The sequence below is a fragment of the Solanum lycopersicum genome, chromosome 8, assembly GCF_036512215.1.
Source record: "Solanum lycopersicum chromosome 8, SLM_r2.1".
Taxonomy (NCBI): domain Eukaryota; kingdom Viridiplantae; phylum Streptophyta; class Magnoliopsida; order Solanales; family Solanaceae; genus Solanum; species Solanum lycopersicum.
This window is the reverse complement of record NC_090807.1, coordinates 3,227,618-3,250,920: the sequence shown is the minus strand read 5'-3', so window position 1 is coordinate 3,250,920 and position 23,303 is coordinate 3,227,618. Positions and strand designations below refer to the sequence as shown.

Sequence of the window (23,303 nt, the reverse complement as noted above, 5' to 3'; positions counted from 1 at the left end):
CACATAAAATAGAAATAATTACTAAAATTATTTTTTTTCTAATATTTAAGTTACCAAAAATTGAAGTTAATGCATTTAATTTTTTTTTAATTCTATATAATTTGTCTCATTGGTTTTTTAATTGGCAAAAATTCCCAAGAGACTTGCCTTGATGAACACTTCAATGTGTCAATTTCCCAATTTGGCTATATTCAATTTTTTTTTCAAATAAATGTTTGGTTCAAAATAGATATGAACATATTACTTTTTATTGGATTTTTCAAAAATTTATGTGGCCAAAGAAAAATCTTACTTTGTTAAAATTGTCAACTTATTTTAGCTGATTTTTTAGATACATTAATAGGTTAAAGTATATATATACCAATACTATAATTTTTTTTAAAAAATCATATCTATTACTGTGATTTTTTTAAAAAATTATTGGTTAAACTCTCAGCTACAATGAGGGAAGATATTAAAACGAAATGAGGTTAATCCTAAAATTAAGTGGAAGGAAATTGTTTAGGATGTTTTACATTTCTCTAAAACGTGTTATGAGTAATGATATAAATTGAATTTAAATTTAAAAATAAAATATATATATATATATATATATATATATATATATAAATTAGTAAAAAAATTATATATACAGTCAATCACACACTTATACGTAGATCGTATAATTTAATATTACAATATCAATCTATATTAATTAAATTCTTTTCTACATATATTAGGATAATGGGAAAAACACAAAATCACTATCAAAATGGATCAAATTTTCAAATTTGGCTCTTTGCAACAAATAATGCACACCAATTTTGAATGGTCTAATAATTTTTATTTTATTTTTATCTATTGTCACGTCAATTATTTTTCTTATTAATAAAAAATAAATTGATAAAAATTTAATAAAAAAGATATAAAAAATAATGTCGTCACAATTTATTTAAGCAAACAAGGTCTCATTTTTAGGAGATTAAATGTCCCTATTTCTCTCACCTAAAACATGATTATCCTCATTAAAAGATAATTAAATTTGTCACCTTTAATTGATAAATAATTTTTTATTCTACTACCATTTAATTTCACATATGGTCACATAAATAAACTCATAAAACTATATTGTTACCATGTTATTATAGTAATTGAATATTATTTATTATAATATAATTTTAAATCACTATTTGACCTTGATAACAATTATTTAAGAGACATTGACTTTGATTTAGTTGTAAGAATGTAGCGTGAAATGTGAATTAGTTGGACAATTAACAAAATAAACATAATCTTAAAATTTTACACGTGAAACTTGAAACTTTACGATAATAACAAATTTTTAAAGATAAAGTCGAAAGTGATTAGTAAGTGTTATTTCAGAATGGGTGTATGATAATTTTTTTAAAAAATAGATTAAAAATGGACAATGTACATTACTTTAAGATTAGGCAACGTTTGTCGTAAAGTTTCAAATCTTATCAAATAATTATTTTTACGAGTATTTCACCGGTAAAACGAAAAAAAAAATCATGGCAATTGTTATTTTTCAATAATAAAGGTGAGAAATAATCAACTTACGCTATTTTATGATTAGACATATACAAATTCAAAATATTTATCTACCACAAATAAAAGCTTGATATTTAAATTTCTCAAATATTAAAAAAAACAATTATTTAAGAGCTGAATTATAGAGCTGGATCTCATTGTATAAATTATAATATATAGTAATATTATAGTATACCAATAATTAATAATATAAAGAGTCAGTATTGATGCCCAAACTCTTGACTTTTTTGGCCTGTGGTACTTATTTTTAGTGTTAGGTGAAAATATTAATTAGCATAGTACAAGTAAGTAAGAAGTGTTTAAAATATTATTATAATAATAATAATAATTATTATTATTATCTTATTTAATAATCACTAATTAAACATATAAAGATTTGTTTGAAGCAACTTAATTTTTATTTTAATTAATAAAATATATTAGAATTACAGTGAATGCTGCCATATTTTTTGTCTATCTGGGATACATGTTTAATAGAATTAGACAAGTTTTATATATTAATTAAGTCTAAGAATAAATTAAACTCTTTGTAACAAATAGTTAATTAATTCATGAAGCGGATGTAGCATTTAAAATTCTATGATTATTACAATGATATCCAATTAATATAAGATATGAATATGTGTGTATGATTTAAATGTTAGTTATTGAGTTTATGTGAATTCGTGTTTTTTATATAGGGAAAAATTACATAAATGCATAATTCATAATATCATAATTTCTAGAATTCGTATCATTTAGAAAAATTACAAAAATTTCTTTTTGAGTACATTCATATTCCTCTCGTGACCCGGATACATTTATCCTTTCTTGAATGCACATTTTATCCCCTCTCGAATATATTACTCCCATAAAGTAATATAAATATAATTATCTCCCAAATATATGAAATTTTTGTACTTTGTATTTTAATAAAATAGCTAATATTCTAGCCGATTATAAGAGGATGTTTATTGGAGTAAAACTTATCCGCATCGATGTATACACCAAGCCAATAAATACATGTCATGTGTTTAAATTCATAGTTTATTTTACTTAACCATCATTAATTAACACATATTTTACTTTATTAAATCACGTAATAATAAAAATTGTATTAATTTAGTGTAAATATACGATGCGAATAACTTTTTTTTATATATATATTTATTGCCTTTTAGGTTACCAAATTAGGATAACCATATATCTAAAGCAACATGCTTATAATTATGGTAAGTTATCTTAATTTGATTCTGAAAAATTCTTTAAGTTCTTTTTGCATTATTTTCCAAGTGAAGAATTTTTCTCTAATTTTTTTTTTTGCTCAAAAATAAAAATATTTTTTAAAATAAATACTTATTGCATCTTTTTGAAAAAAATACACGATTGATACTTCATTGTTTTAAATAAAATTAATTTTCTTTTGCTAAAATAATTGTTTAGGAAAAGCAAGTTGTCATTGCATTTAAAGGGGGGGAAAATTAAACTGTAAAATTGAGGCAAATTTTGCGGTATATATTGTAATTGATGGAAATTTTAAGTGCTATATTCATTTTTAAAAAATATTCTCTCTCATAATTTTCTTCTTTATGTTATTAAATAATTATATTTTTTCAAATCAAACAAATAAATTATACATAAATCAAAAGAATAACAAACTAAAATATTAATATATTAAACAGAAGCAAGTAGATATACACAATTGGAATAAATTAAACCATTGTATAAAACTATATGTCAATTAATAGTTGAAATAATATATTTGAATGTTATTTTTAAATTATTTTTTTATTTATCATGTTTTTGTCACGTTAAGGTGTTATAAAGAGAGCAAATACTATAAAATAATCAAATTCTAGAAGATTAATTTAGATTATTGATAATATAGTAGGTATATAATGAATAATTAGATATTCTCCTAAGATATATCAATGTTACTAAATAGCATAATACAATGTACTATATTTAACTCAGGTTCATTTTATATTTATGTTGTTAAATTTTGGCTGTACAAATAAATATTTAAATTTGTATGAAGTTAAGAAAATAGATACATGAGTGTGACTTAACATAATACGCGTAGGATATTATGTAAAATGTAAATTGACACATAGAATGTATGTGTCTTTGTACACCCAAAATCAAAAAATATAATTATAAATTAGAATCAAATTAAAGAATATATTATATATTAAGTAATATATTCTAGTGGAAACAAAAGAATGAGCCAAATTAAACACATGTTGGATAATGGACCACTTCCTATTTATTTATGGATAAACAATTAAATTATTAAAGTGTGAATAAAAATTACTAAATCATATGATTGTTAAATGAAAATATACATGTATTTAAAAGATTCGTGTCTTGCATTTTTTACTATAAATAATAGAATAAGAATAAAATGTTGTTGTATAGATATTACTTTCTCTTTCCTAAATTACTTTTCGTATTTTTTCCTTTTAAAAGTTAATTTTTAAACCTAAATCGAATTAAATTAATTCAATATTTTATATATATATATATATATTTCGATATTAAAACTATACGATAAGTACTATCATAATTTTTTTAAAAAAAATTATATATCAATTTGATTAAAAATATATATTTTAAAATATTAGAGAGAATCAATAGATTCTTTTTCGATATTCCAAACGCAGCATACAACTCTCCGTTGTATTGCGCTCTCCAAGTGTGCTTGTTCCCCCCTTCTTCATTACCCTGTCAAGTGTTTGTGAAATAACTCCGATGAGAAGAAAAAAGAAGGCGTTAAGAGACCCTTCTTGCTCAACCCTAGACACTTCTTTTTCAAACCTGCTCCCATTTCGATTTCGAGTCAAGAAAGAAACAGCTCGAATGGTACGATTCCTCCGTCACTCCAGAATGAAAGGGATCATCTCGTAGTTCTTAATCTGTAAAAATACGTTACTAGATGCTCCATTTTATTTTCCTATTAAAACCGAACCTAAACCTGTGAAATTCATAACTTAAACTATCAAAAAGCAAAATATAATAATTAATGTTGGACAAGGGAACACTAACCCTTTTAACAAATATACCTATTCGTTAATACCAATAAATCTTTCTTTAAATTTCGTATAAAATAATACTTTCTTCGTTTTAATTTTTTTAATTCGTTTAAAAAAATATTTCTTTTCTTTTTTAATAATTTTTAAATTTTAATTTTTCACGTGATATATTTAAGACTATAATAATGAAAAAACACTTTTCATATGGTCTATATATCTTTAGTTTAAGATCATTAAGCATTAAAAGTTAACTTTTTATTATAAAATTTCTTATCAAATTAAAATCAAATAAACGAATTAAAACGGAAAAAAATAAAATAGTACTCTATTATTAAAGTTATTGAATAATAGAATTAATGTGGCCAACCTGTAAATTTTGAGTACACAAATTTGGTCTACTTGCTGAGATGGACAAAGACTTTTGTCACGTGGAGTTTTGTAATCTCTTAACTGTCATACACGTGCTAATTATTTTCTCACTTTGAATTATTATTTTTTTTAGAAAAAAATTATACAATATAGTTTTAAATAATAATCTACATATCTATAAATTTGTGAGACGAATGTTTTCTCCCCTTTTTATTAAAAACGAATTCAAAATTTAAAAGTATAATGCAGTATATACACTCTTTTCATTTGTATCATATACATGCGTATATTATTTCAAAATTTGATTAGATTACGATTTTTAATGTCTTACATACAATATATAGCTAATTTTGGACTTTACTTGCTTAGCTTGGTGAATAAATCTCAAAGTTCCTCGATTAATTTATTATAAAATTATGTGTGTTTACGAGGTTTAAATAGATAAAATGAGTTCAGATGAGTCTGTTACTTTAATTTTAGATCTATCAATGTCTTAATTTCTTGAAAATAATAATTGGACGGCCCCTACCCCCTACCTCACCCCCACCCCCTTGTTGTGCCCTACACTATGGAATGTGCTATTGTTTCTGTCTTCAACTATGAATAAAAAATGGGGTGGTGGGGGTGGGACGTTTGAGGGTGGGGAACCTTCATCATACATGAGCACCTTGTGTTGTCTTTTTTATGTGCACATTTATATTTATTAACAGAGGCGAATCCAAAGTTTGAAGATTTCGAGTGTATTAATAAATTTAAAATATCAAAGAAATAGGGCTTTATCTGGATTTTGAATCGTGATCTCGCGGGTAGTTTCTCTACTATGTACTAATGGCACAAGGGCACTCCTATACTCCTCATAGGTGCACTGTTAGTTATATCCTAGTTTTTATCAGTTTCTCAAGATAAATATATATATTTATATAATTTTTTTTGAAGTTAATGGATGCACGTACACCCCTTACAAACAAATATAAATCCGCCTCTGTATCTATATAACATTAATGTTCAGGTCAATTTATGTGTAGTTTAAATTAATTTCATAGAGTAATTGTTATTGTCTATTAATACGTGTATTGAGTAATTCTATCCATCTAAATTTTGGACAATTGAAAATAAAAATTTTTTTACTGAAATTTCGAAAAAGATTTTCATGATGGTTGAGAACCATGTGATCCATGAAAGATTTTCGAAGGTCATATGATTGTTAATTGATTTCTCATGATAGACATAGATTATGATGAGGTCGTTGAGATATCTCCATCTTTAATCAGAAATCTCGAGTTTAAGCCTAGATATAAAAAAATGTTGGGAGCTAGCGCCACTTCTAAAAATAAGTCTTGCAATATACAATCTTAATTTAATCGGAATACAATATAGATAATAAACCACGGAGTACCGGTCCATTTTGCATTAATTATGTCATTGTTGTAGTCACTAGGGTATATAATTGAATGCACTAAGTTAATTAGTGTTAATTATCCATAATAATAGTATATACAAATGATGGGGTAGTTATTAGCTAAAATCCATCAAATCTATCTTTTTCCTTTGTGCAAGAGTAGAAATGAAGGGTTAGTACTTATACCAAATGATAAATTTAGACAGATAATATATTTTTATTCTTTAAGGAGAGACATCAAGTTCGACCTTTAATTATTAATTAAAGGTATAATGTATAAGTATCCGCTCAATCTATGCTCAAAATTTCAGAGCACACTTATACTATACAAATGTCCTATTACCCCCTGAACTTATTTTATTAATAATATTCTACCCCTTTTCGACTTACGTGGCACTATCTTGTGGGCCCAACACTGATTGACTTTTTCTTTCAAACTAGTGCCACGTAGGCCTAAAAGGGGTAGAATATTACTTATAAAATAAGTTCAGGGGGTATAGGACCTTAGTATAGTATAAGTGTGTCTTTGGAATTTCGGGCATGTGTTGAAGGGTACTTGTGCATTTTCCCTTAATTAAATAAATAAATTTCCGATACGAAACTAGTGCTTCCCTTTTAAATGAATACACATACCAAATATATATCATATTGTTATAAAAAGAAACAAAAACAAAGTTGAAACAATTGATTACTAAGATTTAGACTCAAGTGTACGTGAAAATATTAATGATGATGAGCAATATAAAAGGAAAAAGGTTGAAGAAAGTAGTAAAGGGGACTATCTAATAGTCATATATAAATAATATATAATCATGTTCTTTGATATTGTCAACTCATATATCCTTGTATGTGGATATAATGACACTTTTGCATTTTATAGTTTTTGTTAATTAGAATTCTATTATTAATATTTAAAGTTGTTGTTCTAAAATTAAGAATTATAAATATTGAAATCTTAGTTACGCCTCTAGGCTGTGACGATCATAGTAAATGAAAGGAAAAATAGAAATATAACTTACAGAATGAAAGGAAAAATAGAAATATAACTTACAGATTATATATATTTAGAGGCTAATTACATCCTATTCTGGAAGCTTTCTCGATTACAAAAATCTCGGATTTTCATTGCTCTCGGATATATTTCTCAATTGTCTGATACATTGTAAATGTACATTACTTAACGAGAGAGATGTATTCGATAGGGGATAGAGATGTATTCGAGGGGGATTTTTGTAATATTTTAAATGATAGAGAATTTTAAAGATTATAATATTGTAAATCGTATATTTATGTAATATTTTTCCAAAATAGAATATAAGCCCAATTATTGAATCTGCTGGGCCATCTAAAGTTGAAATGTCATGAGTTGGTATAAAAGCCCAAATAGGTAAAAAATTCACAAATAGTCATATTTTGCAATTGAAAAATCGACGTTATTATTTGAGTTTCAAATTCGATAAGTGAAATATTAGGATATTGTTATGGAATTTTGCGTATGAATTAAAACTCCATAATAATGATTATTTTTTAAAGATAAAGCTGAAAAATGGCGAGTTAACGCTATTTCTACAACTTAAATTTCTTTACACTTTTGTCTGATATGTCGAATTTCAAATATTCAAACTTTTAAAATTCCACATCGATAACTATTTTTTCGAAAGATAAGGTAAAAGAAATAACAAGTAAATGCTATCCTTTTGTTTGATATTGTTTCCTATATATCAATCTCACCATGATTCTTGGTGATCAATTAAACGTTCAGAAAACAACCCTTAACTATAATTTACAAGGTCCTTCAGGATGACTCAGTTGGTATGAAGGGAGGTTATCCACACTGATGATCGTAATCAGTGACAAAGCTAGAATTTTTAATAAGGGTTTCGATATCTGAAGAACTAAACACACGAAACTAACCGAATGAGGTTCAACACCTATTATATATACATAAAAGATAACTTTTAACCATGTATAAATAATACAATTTTCAGCCGAAAGGGATTCGAATGAACCCTCTAGCAGAAGGCTGGCTGGCTCTGCCCCTGACCGTGTTTTATCCCTCTCTATGCCTTATAAGTCGATCATGTCGCATAGGGCTTGCTAGTGCGGTTTACATTCCTTGTGTGGTTTACAAGCTATTACACAATAGGAATTTTACCCAGTGCGCACAATGTGCTCACCATAGAGTGCTCACCCGAAAGGTAGAGGTTGTGGCAGAGGTTGTACACTACAACAAAATTAACTTTTAGCGGCATTAAATATTGACATTAATAAAGAGTGCTAAAGTCTTTACCGACATTAGTTAGTGTCATTAGAACCAATGTCGCTAAAGGCTTTATGGACATATACAAAGAGTGACAAGTGCCGCTAAAAATTCATATTTAGTGGCAATTAAGAATTAAATGCCGCTAATGGTCATTTTTGTTGTAGTGATAGCAGTTGCGGGTTATCCCAGGTTTAAAAAAACAATAATTTACAAGAGATACTCAATTTGAAGAGTGTTATTTTTTTTTAACTATGACAAGGATTGCGGAATCACTATTCTTCATGTACGTGTACATAGGATGAATTTTACTCTAGTGTAATGGCCTGCAAACCATACGGGAGAAGAGGGAGAATTCAATATTGAAATTTTATCAACAATAATATTTGTCCTAAACTAAAAAATTGGATGCTCTTAAATCAAAAGTGACATCATATATATTTGACCACACAATTTATTGTAGTAAAAAAAAATAATAATACCATTAGAGCCTGTTTGGCTCAGCTTAAAAGCTGGTTTTTGACTTATTTAGCTGTTTGGCAATACTCAAAACAACTTATTTTAAGTTAAAAAAAACTTATTTTAAGCCAAAAATTAAAAGTTGGGGTAGGGGTGCTTTTTTTTTTAGCTTATAAGCTGTTTTAAGTTGACCACATTTTTATCTTTTTGTGCTTAATATTTTTATACAATCTCCAAATTACCCATATAACCCTAACATTTCTTTCTTCCATTTTTCCCTTTTCACGTTTGACATAACAACTTCAGCACTTTTATCCAAACGCATAACTGCTTATTTTAAAAATAAGTTTCAGCACTTTTAAAAGTACCTTTTTAAAGCTGCTGTTATTAAGCTCATCCAAACGGACCCTTACTCTATTTTTAGTTTCTTTAAGCTTGATTCATAGAATATGCTTCTATTTGATTACATATTTTATTACTTTGAGTTTTTTTTTTTTTTTAAAATAATGATAATCAACAAGGATCTTTAAATTAAATATCCTGTCAATTTCACAAAAAGTTGTAGTTTGTCCTGATAAGCAATAACATTATTGTATGTAGATTTTAATTTTAGTCAACTTTAATTTATTAAAATCAGAAGATGATGCTATGGAAGTTCATAGTAAAAATTAAATCTGATATGATTATTGACCACTAGCATTTTTAATTTTCCTTTTTTTGATGTGGTCATCAATGAAAATTCAGAAAAAACCTACCTCACTAATTAGCCAGTAGAAAGAATATGAAACTTTTAAAACTTATCGATGCGGAAATAAAGTTGAGATAGTTCGAACAAGTGAAGAAGAGATGAACAGAGGTCGACTATGAATAGGTTCAAAAGAGATAGAGGTAAGCTGATCGAGGAAGTATTAGGAAGAAGTGATTAGGCAAGACATTACGCAACTTCGATTGACCGAGGACTTGTCCTTAAATAAGAGGTTATAGAAGGTTAATTAAGTAGTTGAGTATTTTCCTAGTTATCATTCCTTAGTAGCAGTTGTCGTATTACAATCTGACAATATTCGATCCCTATTATTCTCTTCGTTTCAAAAAGAATGATCTCCTTTCCCTTTTAGTCTGTTTCGAAAAGAATGATTTCTTTCTTATTTTGGTAACACTGATCAAAGAACAATTTTGTACATTTGACCTAACTTTAATTTCTGACCGCAAGATTCAAAAGTCTTCTTTATATTCTTAAACTCCGTACCTAGTCAAACCATGTCATTCTTTGTGAAAAAGAATGAATACTATTTTTTTTATTTTTTATACTTTGAATATCATGTTATTTTGTAATAGTTGGTTCCCCTGTAAGAATGCTTTGACATGCTTTTTTAATTTTCGTGACTTCTTCATTTCCGTCGCATTGAAGTACTTTTACTTGAGTCCTGAGCTCTTTCAGAAATAACCCCTTAATCTCAAAATGAAGTCGATCTAAGAAGAATAAGAATGTAATGCAAACCTTTCCCTACCTCATTAGGTACAACGATCGTTTTCGATAAAATCCTCACCTTATAATTACCAAAATTAATAAGTTGTCATTTAAAAGAAAAAATTATCAAATTTTATATAAAAAATTTTGAAAAACCCTCCAAATATTGAATAATATTAATTTTTTAATTTTTTTTTTTTTTGTGAAATAGTCTTTAGCTATTACCCTCTAGCCGGCCAAGCTAGCCGGCCTTCCTAATATCTATATATATTCATGCAAATATCCCTCTTGAAATAATTCAATACAAATTATAAATTCAAAAGAAAAAAAAAAGTCACAATTTATTTTTAATCAAAATTTCCTATATATCTACAACACCAACATATCTCGTATAATTCCAGACGTGAAGATCTGGAAAGGGTGGTGTGTATGTATTACGTAGTTTTATCCCCTATCTTGTGAAGGTACAAACCGTACAGAAAGATAGTTTCCTGTAAACGAAAAAAAATGATATCTACAACAAAACCAACATATCTCGTATAATTCCAGACGTGAAGATCTGGAAAGGGTGGTGTGTACGTATTACGTAGTTTTATCCCTATCTTGTGAAGGTACAGACTGTACGGAGAGATTAGTTTTCGATAGACGAAAAAAAAATGAGGCAAGCAGGGGCATATTCAGGAATTCTTTCAAGAAAAACAGGTCCACATTCATTGCCACTAGCAAGAATCAAGAAAATAATGAAGAAATCAAGTGATGATGTGAAAATGATTTCTGGTGAAGCTCCAATTGTTTTTTCTAAGGCATGTGAATTATTTATTGAAGAATTAACAAAAAGGGCATGGATTATTATGACAAATAATAATATGCATGAAAAAAGAAGAAGTACACTTCAAAAAGATGATGTTGCATCTGCTATTATAGCAACTGATGTTTTTGATTTTCTTGTTAATTTGGTTAGTAATACTACTCATGATCATAATAATTGTGAAGAGTTGAATGATGAAGAGTCTCGTCAAGATAGCCCGTAAAGATCTATATTGTTCAGACTTTTTAAAAATATCGACTTGTGTATGTGTCAGATTTTCAAAAAAAAGTACGTGATATATAATGGTACGACAACATTTTAAGAGTGTTTAAAGCAATATAGGTAAAGATGGGCTATATATGTTTGATTAAGTTAAAGTTCATGTGTGTCCAATTAACACAAATGTGTACCTATCATGTATCGAATTCTTTTTCATTTTATATGACACTATGTTTTTTGTTTCGGAAAAATTACTCTGTAATAGTTTAAATTTGAAAAAAAAGTTTGATTCGTAAATGATAAATATGAGTTGAATGAGGATTTTCATCTGGAGAAATAGAGTGTAGGACATACATATAATTAAATTAGCTTATGCTGTTCAGACTTTTCAAAAAATATTAACTGAATATGCTTTGACAGTGTGACAAATGTAGGTCTAATCTAGTATCTTGTACCAATATTTTTCAATTTTATGTGAAAGTCGAAACTATTTTCTTATGCTGTGACATATTTAAGAATACAAATTATTTCGAGGCATATTTAGGACTCGCAAATTTTAAAATCCTATTTCATTTCTTAAAAACTTGATTTAACAAATTAGATAAAATAATTATATTAAAAATTTGGTATAAAATAAAACAAATAGGTTTCGTGGTGTAGTTGGTTATCACGTCAGTCTAACACACTGAAGGTCTCCGGTTTGAGTCCGGGCGAAGCCATTCTCTTCTTTTTTTGATCTTTTTTGTTTCCCGTCGAGATCCGTGTGTTTGAATTCGAGACCTTTAGTTTTGGAATAAGGCTTTCCGTGTTTTCAGTGTTTGAATTCGAGACCTTTAGTTTTAAAAAAAGGCTTATAGAATGGGGGAACCATTCCCTTACCGCGTTTCAGTGTTTGAACTCGAGACCTTTCCTTGTGGTAGAATTCAAGACCTTTAGTTTTAGAATAGATAAGAAGTACATAACATAATCGTTCGTAACCAAAGTCAAATCTCTTTATAACAGTGTCTGTTGATCGGATACTTTTCAACGGTTAAAGCAAAAATATAACAATAGAGAACATAAATATAACGTAATTGATTCCACAAGAAACTTTTGAACATTATAACTAAACTATTTTGAACAACCTATAATCACAATATACTAAAAGCGAGAAGCTCCTAACATTAAAGTTAAAAGAATATTAAAATATCCGCAATACCAATATCCACTAGAAAATATACATTCTAATACATACAACAACAACATACTCCGTATAATCCTACAAAAGATAGAGTATACCCTTTACCTTGAGAGGTAATGAAGTTGTTTCTGATAGATACAAATAAAGCTATAAGCATTATAAGAATTATGTTGCTCGGACTATCAAAAAATTATTGCTGCAATCCGTTTTGGATTATTCAAAATTGCATTATCAAATACCAGATGAAAACACAATTGCATGAACAATGCATCAACATGAACCTGCACAATGCACATAGTAAATTTTACAGACAATTCATATAGTCGACCGCGAACTTGTTTGATATTGAAGCGTAATCGATTGATGTTTAAGCGTATTACATCGATGCTTAAACATAAAACACTTACTAGCCAGTAAATAAGCTCCTAACTTATTGATATCAAAGGCAAAACAATAAAATTAATACCATTTTCGTTCAAAATAGAACGCGGTTTAGGTCATTTCTTTTCTCCGTTTCTGCTGTTCTAACGTCCGACTTTGCTAATTCGGTATCAGACCCTTACCATCCGTTCGTTGTCTCCACGGGAAGATCTATCACTCTCTTCGTATTGTTTATTATTACGCTTTGATTGGTTATTCAACTTTGTTTGTACAAGATTGAATTGCAGATTTCATTTCCTCTTTACTCAATGATGTCTCCACTATAACCTGCACAAAACAATGTCCAAATAGCATCAATTAGTATTGCTATGTAAAATACTTAGATACATCTCCGGTTGCTTAGTACTAAGGCGGAATACATCGACAACTCCTTAAATTTTCCTACTTAATATGCGCTTGAGAACATGCGTAGAAACTTCCTCAGAACTTGAAGCGGAAGTATCTAATAAGAACATTTTATCATGTGTTCATGTGATCAATCATCACAAACCACAGTTCGAGTATCTAAATAAAGTTACAACGGGTAAGTTATAGCCAGGTATAGGTAAACATTGACGTTGTTACAGACGTTCAACTAGCATTGAGTGGTCCGAGTTTCTTGATACCGCAAAGATATCATATTGATGGTGAAGTTTGTATGGATCACCTAAATCAGTGTCCAAATTTACCTCAATCTATCATCTAATACATAATTTCCCGGATCTAGGTATCACATTGAAAATGTTTAACCCCTCCGCTCCAAATATTTAACAAGAAAAACCAACATAATCGAGAAAGAAGAAAAGGATTTTCTCTCTTCTTTTTCCAGGATTTAGTGATACGTCAACCACCACCGATATCACCAGTAATCTGTACCAGAAATTCCTTGAGAAGTTCATGACTAATTGAGCTCGATTACAGCTCAATATAACCTGTCTTTTCTTTCTTCATAATTCTTCAATATCAATGGTCTCCACTCTCCAACTACGTCTAATTGTAGTGTTTTTTTAAAAAAATTAATCATCAATATCCGCACCCGTTTGCGTTCCCCTCAACTAATTCTATGGATAGCTGCTATCTCCCACTAGCACTAGTACATGGTAACTCTATCCACTGAGGCTTGGACAAATACGGGAAAGAAATCATTCAGCATTTTTGCATCCATTTGGATCTCAACCTTCATTGACCACTTGGTGTTAGATTATAGAATTTCATTCTCGCGAAAAGGTGATAATTAAGTTACTCAAGAAGTTTGTCAGACTATAACACATCAAGCATTTTGGACTTCCGGAAATCATAGAAGCTTCAACTAAATACTGGATTGATATGAACAGGAAAATAAAACATTTTAATCATGATTTAACCACACCGCTTTCAAAACTGCAACTTTGCCCTTCATTTGCAGAAACAGCACTAACAGATATAAAATTATGACAAAACAATAGGGTAAATAAGGACGAGTTTAAAATTTTACCTCTTGTACTCTATTTCCCGACCGCGCAAGTAACTTGTATTGATTCTCAAACATGGATGCCATATAAACCTGATAGAAAATCAGTGATTAAAATCTTCCAAAAAACAATAAAGTCGGCAATCTACAGTTGAATGCACTATCTTTTACATGCTTTGAGTGTGAACCTATCAACCTAATGCATTGCTGTAAGTATTGCGCCTAAAAGAGTGCCATAAAATTAAATTTTAACTAGCAAAAGAGAATGTTATGCGGAAAGAAGGTTTTCACTCATTCTATGTGATAACAATCTCAGAAAAAGCTACGACTCGTGCTTAGGCAAATGAAAGGAGGTGATGCATTTTTACAATCTCATAAATAGCTTGTACAAAGGCCACACTAAAACTACTTCCCGTAACTACAAAATACACGCCCTGCAAATTGTTCTTGGTTGTTTAGCAGTGAGTGAACTAGTCAATTTTTTAGTTTCCATATCTTTTAGTTATATTGCTTATGTTTTATGTAAGGTGGTACCTGAAATGTTGGAGCCAAACCAGGGCTCAAGAAGTACCGCCCTTTTGATACAGAGGAGATGCCCTCAAACTGCTTTAATTCTTTGATAAGAGATTCCACGTCAGGCCACTGCACAACATTGCGTGAAAATTCTACTATGAGCCATGGACAAACACAATTGTATATTACAATAGAAGATGGGATTCATTAATAATTTTATATTTTTGTACTTCAAGAAAACGCCCTACAATTGATTTGAGCTGTAAAGGTTTATAGTATATCGGGAAGCACAAAGGACAGCTGGATGGTCTATAGACACATTGAGAACTGAGGAGCTTCGGATTTTTCCCCTTACTAAACCAAAACAAAGCTTCGGGTGCTTGTGTCAAGCTTTTGAAATGTATTTTTAACATATTCACAAGATATTTACAATCAGCAGTAGATTCAAGCTATATTGCTCGGATTCTTCAAAAATGCTATCAGGTGCGAGGTCAGATCCTCCAGAAGTAGTGCATTTTTGAAGGATCTAACATGGGTGCGGGAACATATTTGGAGAGTCCAAGCAACATATTCAAGATATTGACTCAATTTCAACCCCACCCCCCCATTTGACACCCTTACATCTCTGCAGTCTTTAAGGAGAACTGACCTCAACACAAGCCATATTAGGATACATGGAGCACCTAATAATTCATTAATACAGAAGAAAAGGCTTAATACAAAAACATAAACTCAAATTTGGCCTCAATCGGCAAGTAAGCAGTTCAACTTTGAAAGTGCACATTTAGACACCTCAACTTGGTTTCAACTGGCAACTAAACACTCCAACTCGTCCCTACAGTGTCTCTTGGACACCCGAAGCTGCCATGAAACATAAAATTTGGAGGTATGAAAAAGAACATTTTGTGAATTGGAATGTTCAACTAACACAATTGAGGTGTCTAGATGTGCTCAAACTTGGAGTGTTTATTTGTCAATTGAGGCCAAGTTAAATTATCTATTTAGGTATTATGCGTAAAGAAAAGGACTCAAGAAAATGCATTGAATTCTTTATACAGTACATCGTTTAAACCCAAAAGAATTCTATTAAGAAACACCTCTTAACTGCCGTCAATGAAGACCCTGACGTGACACATAAATATTGGAGGTGTGAAGATCATTTTGTAAGTTGGAGTGTTCAACCGGACACAATGGAGACATATTGAGGTGTCTAGATGTGCTCAAAGTTGGCGTGTTTAGTTGTCAATTGAGGCCAAGTTAAAGTATCAATCTATGTATCATGCCTAAAGAAAAGGCCCCAAGAAAATGCAGCAAATTTTTTATGCAGTACATCGTTTAAACCCGAATGAATTCTATTAAGAAACATCCTCCTAACTGCAATCAATGAAGACCCTAACCAAATGCTAAAATGATACTCCAGTTGTTGAGTTATGAACCACTGGCCAGTAGAATAGGGATAGCAAATGCTCCCTTGTTCGTAAAAATGACGTAAAGAAATCAATTTGCAACAAATGTAAGGAATCATGACATAAGTATCAACAAATACTACATGAGTTATTTATGCAATTAATTGCTGAGATGATAAAATTTAAGTATTCTTTTAACTGAAATTGAGGACAACCATGACGTACTGATCTAAGGTGTCTTTGGTATATTGAATCAAGTTCTAAAGGAATAAAACTACACAATTATAAGGGTGAGAACATAAACCTCAGTATCCAGCTCTGATGCTTGGAGTTCTCCATTCAAATTATCAGGATCACCAACTACAGCCTCTAAGGCCTCCATCATGGGATCTGGCTGCAGAAAGTACTTATAAAGGCATTGGTTAATAACAAGTTTACCTTACAATATCAGGAAAAAAGAAACAGATAGTACCGTTATTTCCTTAACAACAACATACACAGTGTAATCGCACAAGCAGTGTCTGGTGAGGGTAGGATGTACGCTGACCTTACCCCTACCTTTGTGGGGTAGAGAGGCTGTTTCTGACCCTCAGCTCAAAAGGAATGTTCTTGTACCACGATGGAAAGAAATTTACCGTTATTTCCTTCAATGACAAGAAGATGCGCTCAAGTGAAAAGTCTAACTGGTGAACTTTTGCCTCCACAATCTACATGGAAAACCTTCTTCAGAAACTAAGATATCTCTGAAATAGTTAGCTCTGAAATTAGCAGAGAATGTATTATGCGCTTAACCTCCAATACATTCACATGAACAACATATTCAACAAACTCTGAGCCAGCATGGATATATCATAACTCAAAACACTATACTTGTCTATAAGGATCAGTTAAATTTCATTTCACCTTTACATCAGAAGGTATGAATTACAAATTTGTTATGCATATTTATAGAGAAGCAACTACCTGGCCAATTTTAAAATACGACGCAGGGTCTAAAGTGGCATCCCATGAGACTTCTGTCTGGTGAATTAGCGCAAGTACTCCTTCAACCTATACTCAAATGTTGCTAATTTAAGATGCAATCAATAGTTGATTGGATTTACTGCCATAAGAAGCTCATGCTACTGTCATTGATATACCTCGACAAATATACCGAAATAGGTAATTTTTTGTATACAGCATTTTACCACGTCCCCAACCTGAAGTTTTGCCTGCAATGCCAATTACACAAGCTCAGTGACTTCATTGTGGGAGCAAAGATTCAGAATAACTAACACTGAGAGGTAGCATACAGTAATATCCAAAATACATTGGTAATAATGCATATATTCCAGCTTCTTTCCAAACCCAAACAACAAGTCCCTTATTTTGGGAGCTGCGAGGAAGGGGATGTGTTTTCAGTGTCCAACGTTATTTCAAAAGTGGAAGATGTTGATATCCCATATCTAACATAGATTGACAAAGAAAGTCTCCATAACTTGTTATATATCAAAATTTCACCGGGATTACAGGAAAGGCATATAAAGCACACTGATAAAGTGTCTAAATCCATACACAATAACCTATTAAGCAGCAACCACGAGTGTTCACGATTCCTGATGAAGAGCCACATGAAAATTAAAGCAGAGAGCAGGGGCAGCATGCCGCAGCAAAAAGAGCAAGGTAGCATTTGAAATAATAAATATGAACTCCAAAACCACTGCATCAGAAGATCAACTAGGTGTGTCCTAGATTTGACATTTTACAGAATCTTCTTCAAGGTGCTGGGTTTCGGAATATTTCACAGACTATCTCTAGATTAAAAGTTGCACAAGTTAAAGAAAATCAATAACTCGACAAATTATAGTGACCTACAGTAATTGTTAAGTTGCAGAAAAATGACCCAAGTAAACGTTTCAAAGTTGTGTTTTATAAAGTAACAATGGTTTATTGTCCAAGAGATATACTACAAGTGTTTGGTGAAACATGGCAGCATAACCACAAAAATTCACAGCGCTACACCTTACTCAACGTGAACATTAAAGAACAAACAACTTGCTGCATCATTTATGTTTCCAATCAAGTAACATGCATCCGATCAACATATTTATGTACTCCTAGTTTTATATGGAAAAAGCTCTACCATAACATGTGCGTTTGTTCAACCAATACCTAATTGCTATTTTCTAGAATTGCTCTAAGCTAATTTACAAGAGAAAGAAAAAAACTAGCCTTTCATCAGTAAACATCTCTTTCTGTTAAAGGACTAGGCAACCAGAAATATTGAAGAGAATGACAGAGTATTAACTAAGAAACTTGTTTTTGTCACCGCTCTATTATCTTATTAACAGTGAGACTGCTTATATTGTTCTACAAGGATTCCTATCTATTTACTAATATAGAACAAGGAGAAAGAAGTTAGGTTGGATATCTTGCAGTCAGTTACAATAATCATGATCAGTTTAACATAGAAAACCAAATACCAAATTTCATAGAGGCTAGGATGTTTGTGAGATGGTCAGTTTGATAAACATTAAGCAAAAAAATTGCAAGCTTTAGAGAATATAATTTTCTAACCATAAGGCTCTTCTTCTTCTCGACCAATTCTTCCTTTTCTTTTGCCTTTAACGAGAATATTAGCCTTCTGGAATATCTGTCAGCCAACACCACACTTACTCTGATCCTCTACATGACACAGATAAAAAATTATGGTCTTTCTCAAAGTTCTAAGATTGAGATTGAATAACGAAGCCTTCCTCACCAGACCAACAAATGATGATAAGAACTGGAGTTTCTCTTGGTCATAAATCCTGAGAAGATCTTCAAGTTTCATATCTGGCGAGATCTCCTCATCGGCATTTTTAGCAATTTGCGGATCTACTCCTGCCTCAGGAGAAGCTGCCTTGCCAAAACCATCATAGCCTCCAATGATCCCCAGACCTTGCTTGTATTGGGATGGATCCAAACCTTTTTGCCTCAACCAAGATTCAAAAGCTAAGAATTTCCACCTGGCTGCAAGATTGCGATATGGCAAAAATCCTATCAAGGAACCAAAAGATACCTGTAAAAACATCGAGAGTATCTGTAAAAAACAAGTTGAGAGAATATGTGCACCTTCAAAAACAAAAATGAAGTAATATGATGAGTTGGGGTATAAGTAGACTTACAACAAAGCCTCTGGTGCTACAGCTGACTAGTTCCACGTCTTCTCTTCCTCCGCTCTTGACAAGCTCTTCAGCTCTTACCCAGTCATTGTCTTCATGTTCCTACGAGATTGCAGCACTCAGTATTCATCAATAAGTCGTCCTAGTTAAGGAACGAATGCTGAAAAAAGGAAAAAATTAATCTACCTTAATGGATGATTTTGCCAGGAAGTTTTCAATCTCTGAAGCATTTCCATAGCCCTCAGATTTGACAGGACGCATATCCTCCTGACTAACACGTGATGCTTCCTTTTTAGGTCGGTCTAATCTATAGTAGCACAAGTTATTAATCAAGAACAAAATAACAGCAAAGTATATAAGGGCAAAACAACATCCACAAGTACCTTTTCGGTTTTCCAAGAAGAGCAGCATCCAAAGATTCCATGGGTCCAGTTTCAGCAGGTGTATTGGAATCAGAACTTCTCTCAGCGGGCTGTGTATCAGTCTGCTGGAATCCTTGAAAAACAACCAAGTATGCTGATTAAGATGCTAAATTACTACTCAGATGACTATCTGTCAAGAACAGAATCTTGTTACCTGTACCAAAGCCTTGCTTCTCAAGAGGATTGCTTCTGTTAGATTGTAACGGTTGGCGGAGTTTACTCTCTGCCATACTTATAAGCTCAGAAGAAGAGTTAGCAGCATCGAAAGTACTTTCATCCGAAATACTCGGATGCTGAACCTCGGAAGATTCTTTATTTGGATCTATCTTTAGATTTAAATTACTAGGCTCTGGCTTATTTAGAAGCAAGCTGTTTTTGGGTTCACTACTTGATGCGTACACCTCTGTAAGACTAGCATCTTCGGAGTCATCACTAGATACAGGCAAGACATCGCTTGATTGTCCATTCTTTTCACTATCATCGGAGCTGATCCTCATTGGTTCTGGCTTCTTCAACAATGTAGCATCACTAGACTTATCACTTGATTGTCCATTCTTTTCACTATCGTCGGAGCTGATCCTCATTGGTTCCGGCTTCTTCAACAATGTAACATCACTAAACTTCTCAGGTTTCAGTTCTCTGCCCATTTTCAGTGTCAAGTTTGGCTTAATTTTGAATTTTGATGATTCATCCTCCTCAGAATACAAACTTGGCTTTCGCAGTATGACATTTGGAACACTACTTTTTCTACTTACTTCAGGTCTTGAAATTGGTTGACTTTGTTTATAGCCCTCAGTCTTTGGCTGTTTTTCATCAACCTCGAACTTAACACCCTTCTTGGGCACAGGGCGAACCAAATTTAATCCATTTGATGAATTGAGAGATTTCTTTTGCTTGGATGCATCAAACGGAACCTCCACAGTTTCACCAGACGTTTTTCCCTTCTTCTGCTCAAATGACTCTTCAATTTCAAGATAAGATGTCTCCGGGTTTGTTTTCCTACTAATTATCTATGAAATCAAGAATCACAATCAGAAATAGACAGATGCAGTATGCATTGAACCAACAGAAGTTTTGCAAGGACATACAGGAACCAATCTAAAAACTTCTTTCAAATTATTATTAACCCTTTTCTCCTCTTCAATGACAAATAACTCTAAGCAATTAGCAAACAGGAACTTACAATAGTAAAGCAGGGACGTGTAACTTTGGAACGAAAGACTGAAATTTTAAGGAATTGAAGTTAAACATAAAGTCAATACTAAGAAACTGATAGCATGTCAGCAGATATCAACTTACAATATATGATTGTACAATTCCAGATGCAGGATTGATTTTTTTTCCCTTTAATAACCCTCATTTTTCTGTTAACCAAAGCAAAGTATAAAACTTTCGAGGGCTAGAACTCTCCATTCTCACCAACAGGGAGGAAAATCACTCAAACTTGAATTGCATTGATTTCGGGAAGTCTCTTTTATCCATACTTTCAACCATGTCTCAATCCTAACTAGTTTTTGAGTTGGTTATATATATCATACAACTCAAATTCGAATTGTATTGATTCAAAATCTTCTTTACTATCTATACTATCAACTACGTCTCAATCCTGAACAATTCTTTGCAACCGCTATATAAAACGTACAATTCAGATTTAAATTGCATTGTTTCGAAAAGTCTCTTGACTATACACACATCAACTATGTCTCAATTCTAGATGCAGATGTAGTTCTCTTTTCCTCTAGAATCCTCATTGTGTTGGTAAACAAAATCAAAGTTTAAAACTTTAGAGGGGATAAAACTCCCCATTCTCAATACACAAGTAGAAAAGCCACTGAACTCCTCAAAATTGAAGTTTGAAATTATTCAAAAAGTCTCTTAACTATCCACTACCAACTGTATATCAGCAATATGAATCCTACATATCCCCTCACCCACAAGTTAATTGACACTATTTCCTTATCAGTCTGTTCCAAAACGACGGACAGATTTCTATATATGAAATCAATAATGACAAGCTTTCTATAGTCATACAAATGATATGACATGTTATAGCCACGCAATGTCACATAAATTGGAACAGAGTGAGTAACTAATCTCTTAACTATGCAAATAAAAATTTAAAAACCAATTAAGAACATGATTTTCTGAATAAATAAGGAAAAATATAAACATATTAGTGCAAGTTTAAAATGAGAGAAATAAACCTTAGCTAAGGTAAGTTTTGGGTCTTCACCAATTAATCTGCCAAACTTGAGTTCCATTTGGTCCCACTGGTCAAGCTTATTACTATTCCTATCATCTTTAGAAGCAAAAACAACAAATTTCTTTGTCTTTCTGGAGGAAAAAACAGTTCTTGACAAAACCCCGCTTGTTATTGAGCTAAAATTATCATCTTTAGAGGCAAAAACAGCAACTTTTTTGGAGGAAAAATGTGTTCTTGACAAAACCCCACTTGCTACTGGACTTGAATTGTCATCTTTATCAGCAAAAACAGTTACTTTTTTGTAGGAAAAATGAGTTTTTGACAGAAACCCACTAGTTATTGAGGCTGAATTATCATTTTTATCAGCAAAAACAAGAACTTTTCTGGGTAAACAAAGGGATTTTGAGATTCTTGAATGGTGTAAAGATGAAATTGACAACAAGGGGTTGGGTGTTGAGGTTTTGTCAAGGCTAAGGTTGTTCATTCTTGAAAAAACAAAGTGAATTTCATCAGATAATATTGAACAGCATTGAAAAATTTATATATGGGCACCTCAAAATTCCAATTTATCCTCTCTTAAGAGTTATTTGAAATTGAGATAGTGAGAGTTTTACAATTGGTGGTGTAGGGGTAAAGGGGTGTCACGTGATTAGCACATGATGTTGTATAATGTGGTTTTAAATCTCTTAAACACTCGGTGATTCTCGAGAATTCAATAACTTTTGTGCATATCATGTAATATATATAATAAGAAATTCAATAAATATATATACATTTTTCACTAGTGGTGTTAGGTTTGAGTTTCGAAAAATCAGAATCTTATCGTAGGAGGGTGGATCTCACGAATCAAATGAAGGTCGAAGAATTTATTATCAACGGCATAGGCGACACCCTAGCCCGACGCCATTGTTGGTAGAACTGTGACTCTTATTTCGGTCCAATTCCTTATTTGACTAGCAATGTCGGTAGGTTCGAATTTTGAAAAATAAAGAACTTTTCAATAGAACGGCGAGTCTCACAAG

General features: G+C 31.3%; 1 protein-coding gene and 1 non-coding gene across 3 annotated transcripts; one reads left to right on the top strand and one right to left on the bottom strand.

Moving 5' to 3' along the window:
* Positions 1 to 12,189: 12,189 nt before the first annotated feature.
* On the top strand, positions 12,190 to 12,263 carry TRNAV-AAC (transfer RNA valine (anticodon AAC)). The gene has a single exon. It is a non-coding gene; the product is annotated as a tRNA-Val (tRNA).
* A 439-nt stretch (positions 12,264 to 12,702) lies between these two features.
* On the bottom strand, positions 12,703 to 22,995 carry LOC101250822 (uncharacterized). 2 transcript variants are annotated; one of them, XR_742606.4, is made up of 15 exons: positions 22,283 to 22,995; positions 20,233 to 21,088; positions 20,040 to 20,151; positions 19,843 to 19,963; positions 19,660 to 19,758; positions 19,254 to 19,553; positions 19,070 to 19,177; positions 17,653 to 17,724; positions 17,477 to 17,563; positions 17,149 to 17,220; positions 16,818 to 16,907; positions 15,129 to 15,236; positions 14,619 to 14,687; positions 13,191 to 13,432; positions 12,703 to 13,005 (listed from the first exon to the last, which is right to left on the bottom strand). XR_742606.4 is itself a non-coding variant. In XM_004244557.5 (14 exons), the coding sequence occupies exons 1-14, from the start codon at positions 22,763 to 22,765 to the stop codon at positions 13,358 to 13,360; spliced, it is 2,652 nt and encodes an 883-aa protein (XP_004244605.1). In that variant the 5' UTR covers positions 22,766 to 22,995; the 3' UTR covers positions 13,045 to 13,357. The 2 variants fall into 2 exon arrangements, 1 of the variants encoding a protein (XP_004244605.1); XM_004244557.5 differs by lacking the exon at positions 12,703 to 13,005 and having other exon boundaries at positions 13,045 to 13,432.
* Positions 22,996 to 23,303: the final 308 nt, after the last annotated feature.

Bases quoted from the DNA above. Each gene is read 5' to 3' on its own strand.
- LOC101250822 (XM_004244557.5), bottom strand. From the start codon at position 22,765: ATGAACAACCTTAGCCTTGACAAAACCTCAACACCCAACCCCTTGTTG. The intron at 19,554-19,659 runs GTAAGTCTACTT...ATGTTTTTACAG, and splicing joins GTAGCACCAGAGGCTTTGTT to GTATCTTTTGGTTCCTTGAT. The intron at 17,221-17,476 runs GTAGTTGCTTCT...TTTTCCATGTAG, and splicing joins CGTATTTTAAAATTGGCCAG to ATTGTGGAGGCAAAAGTTCA.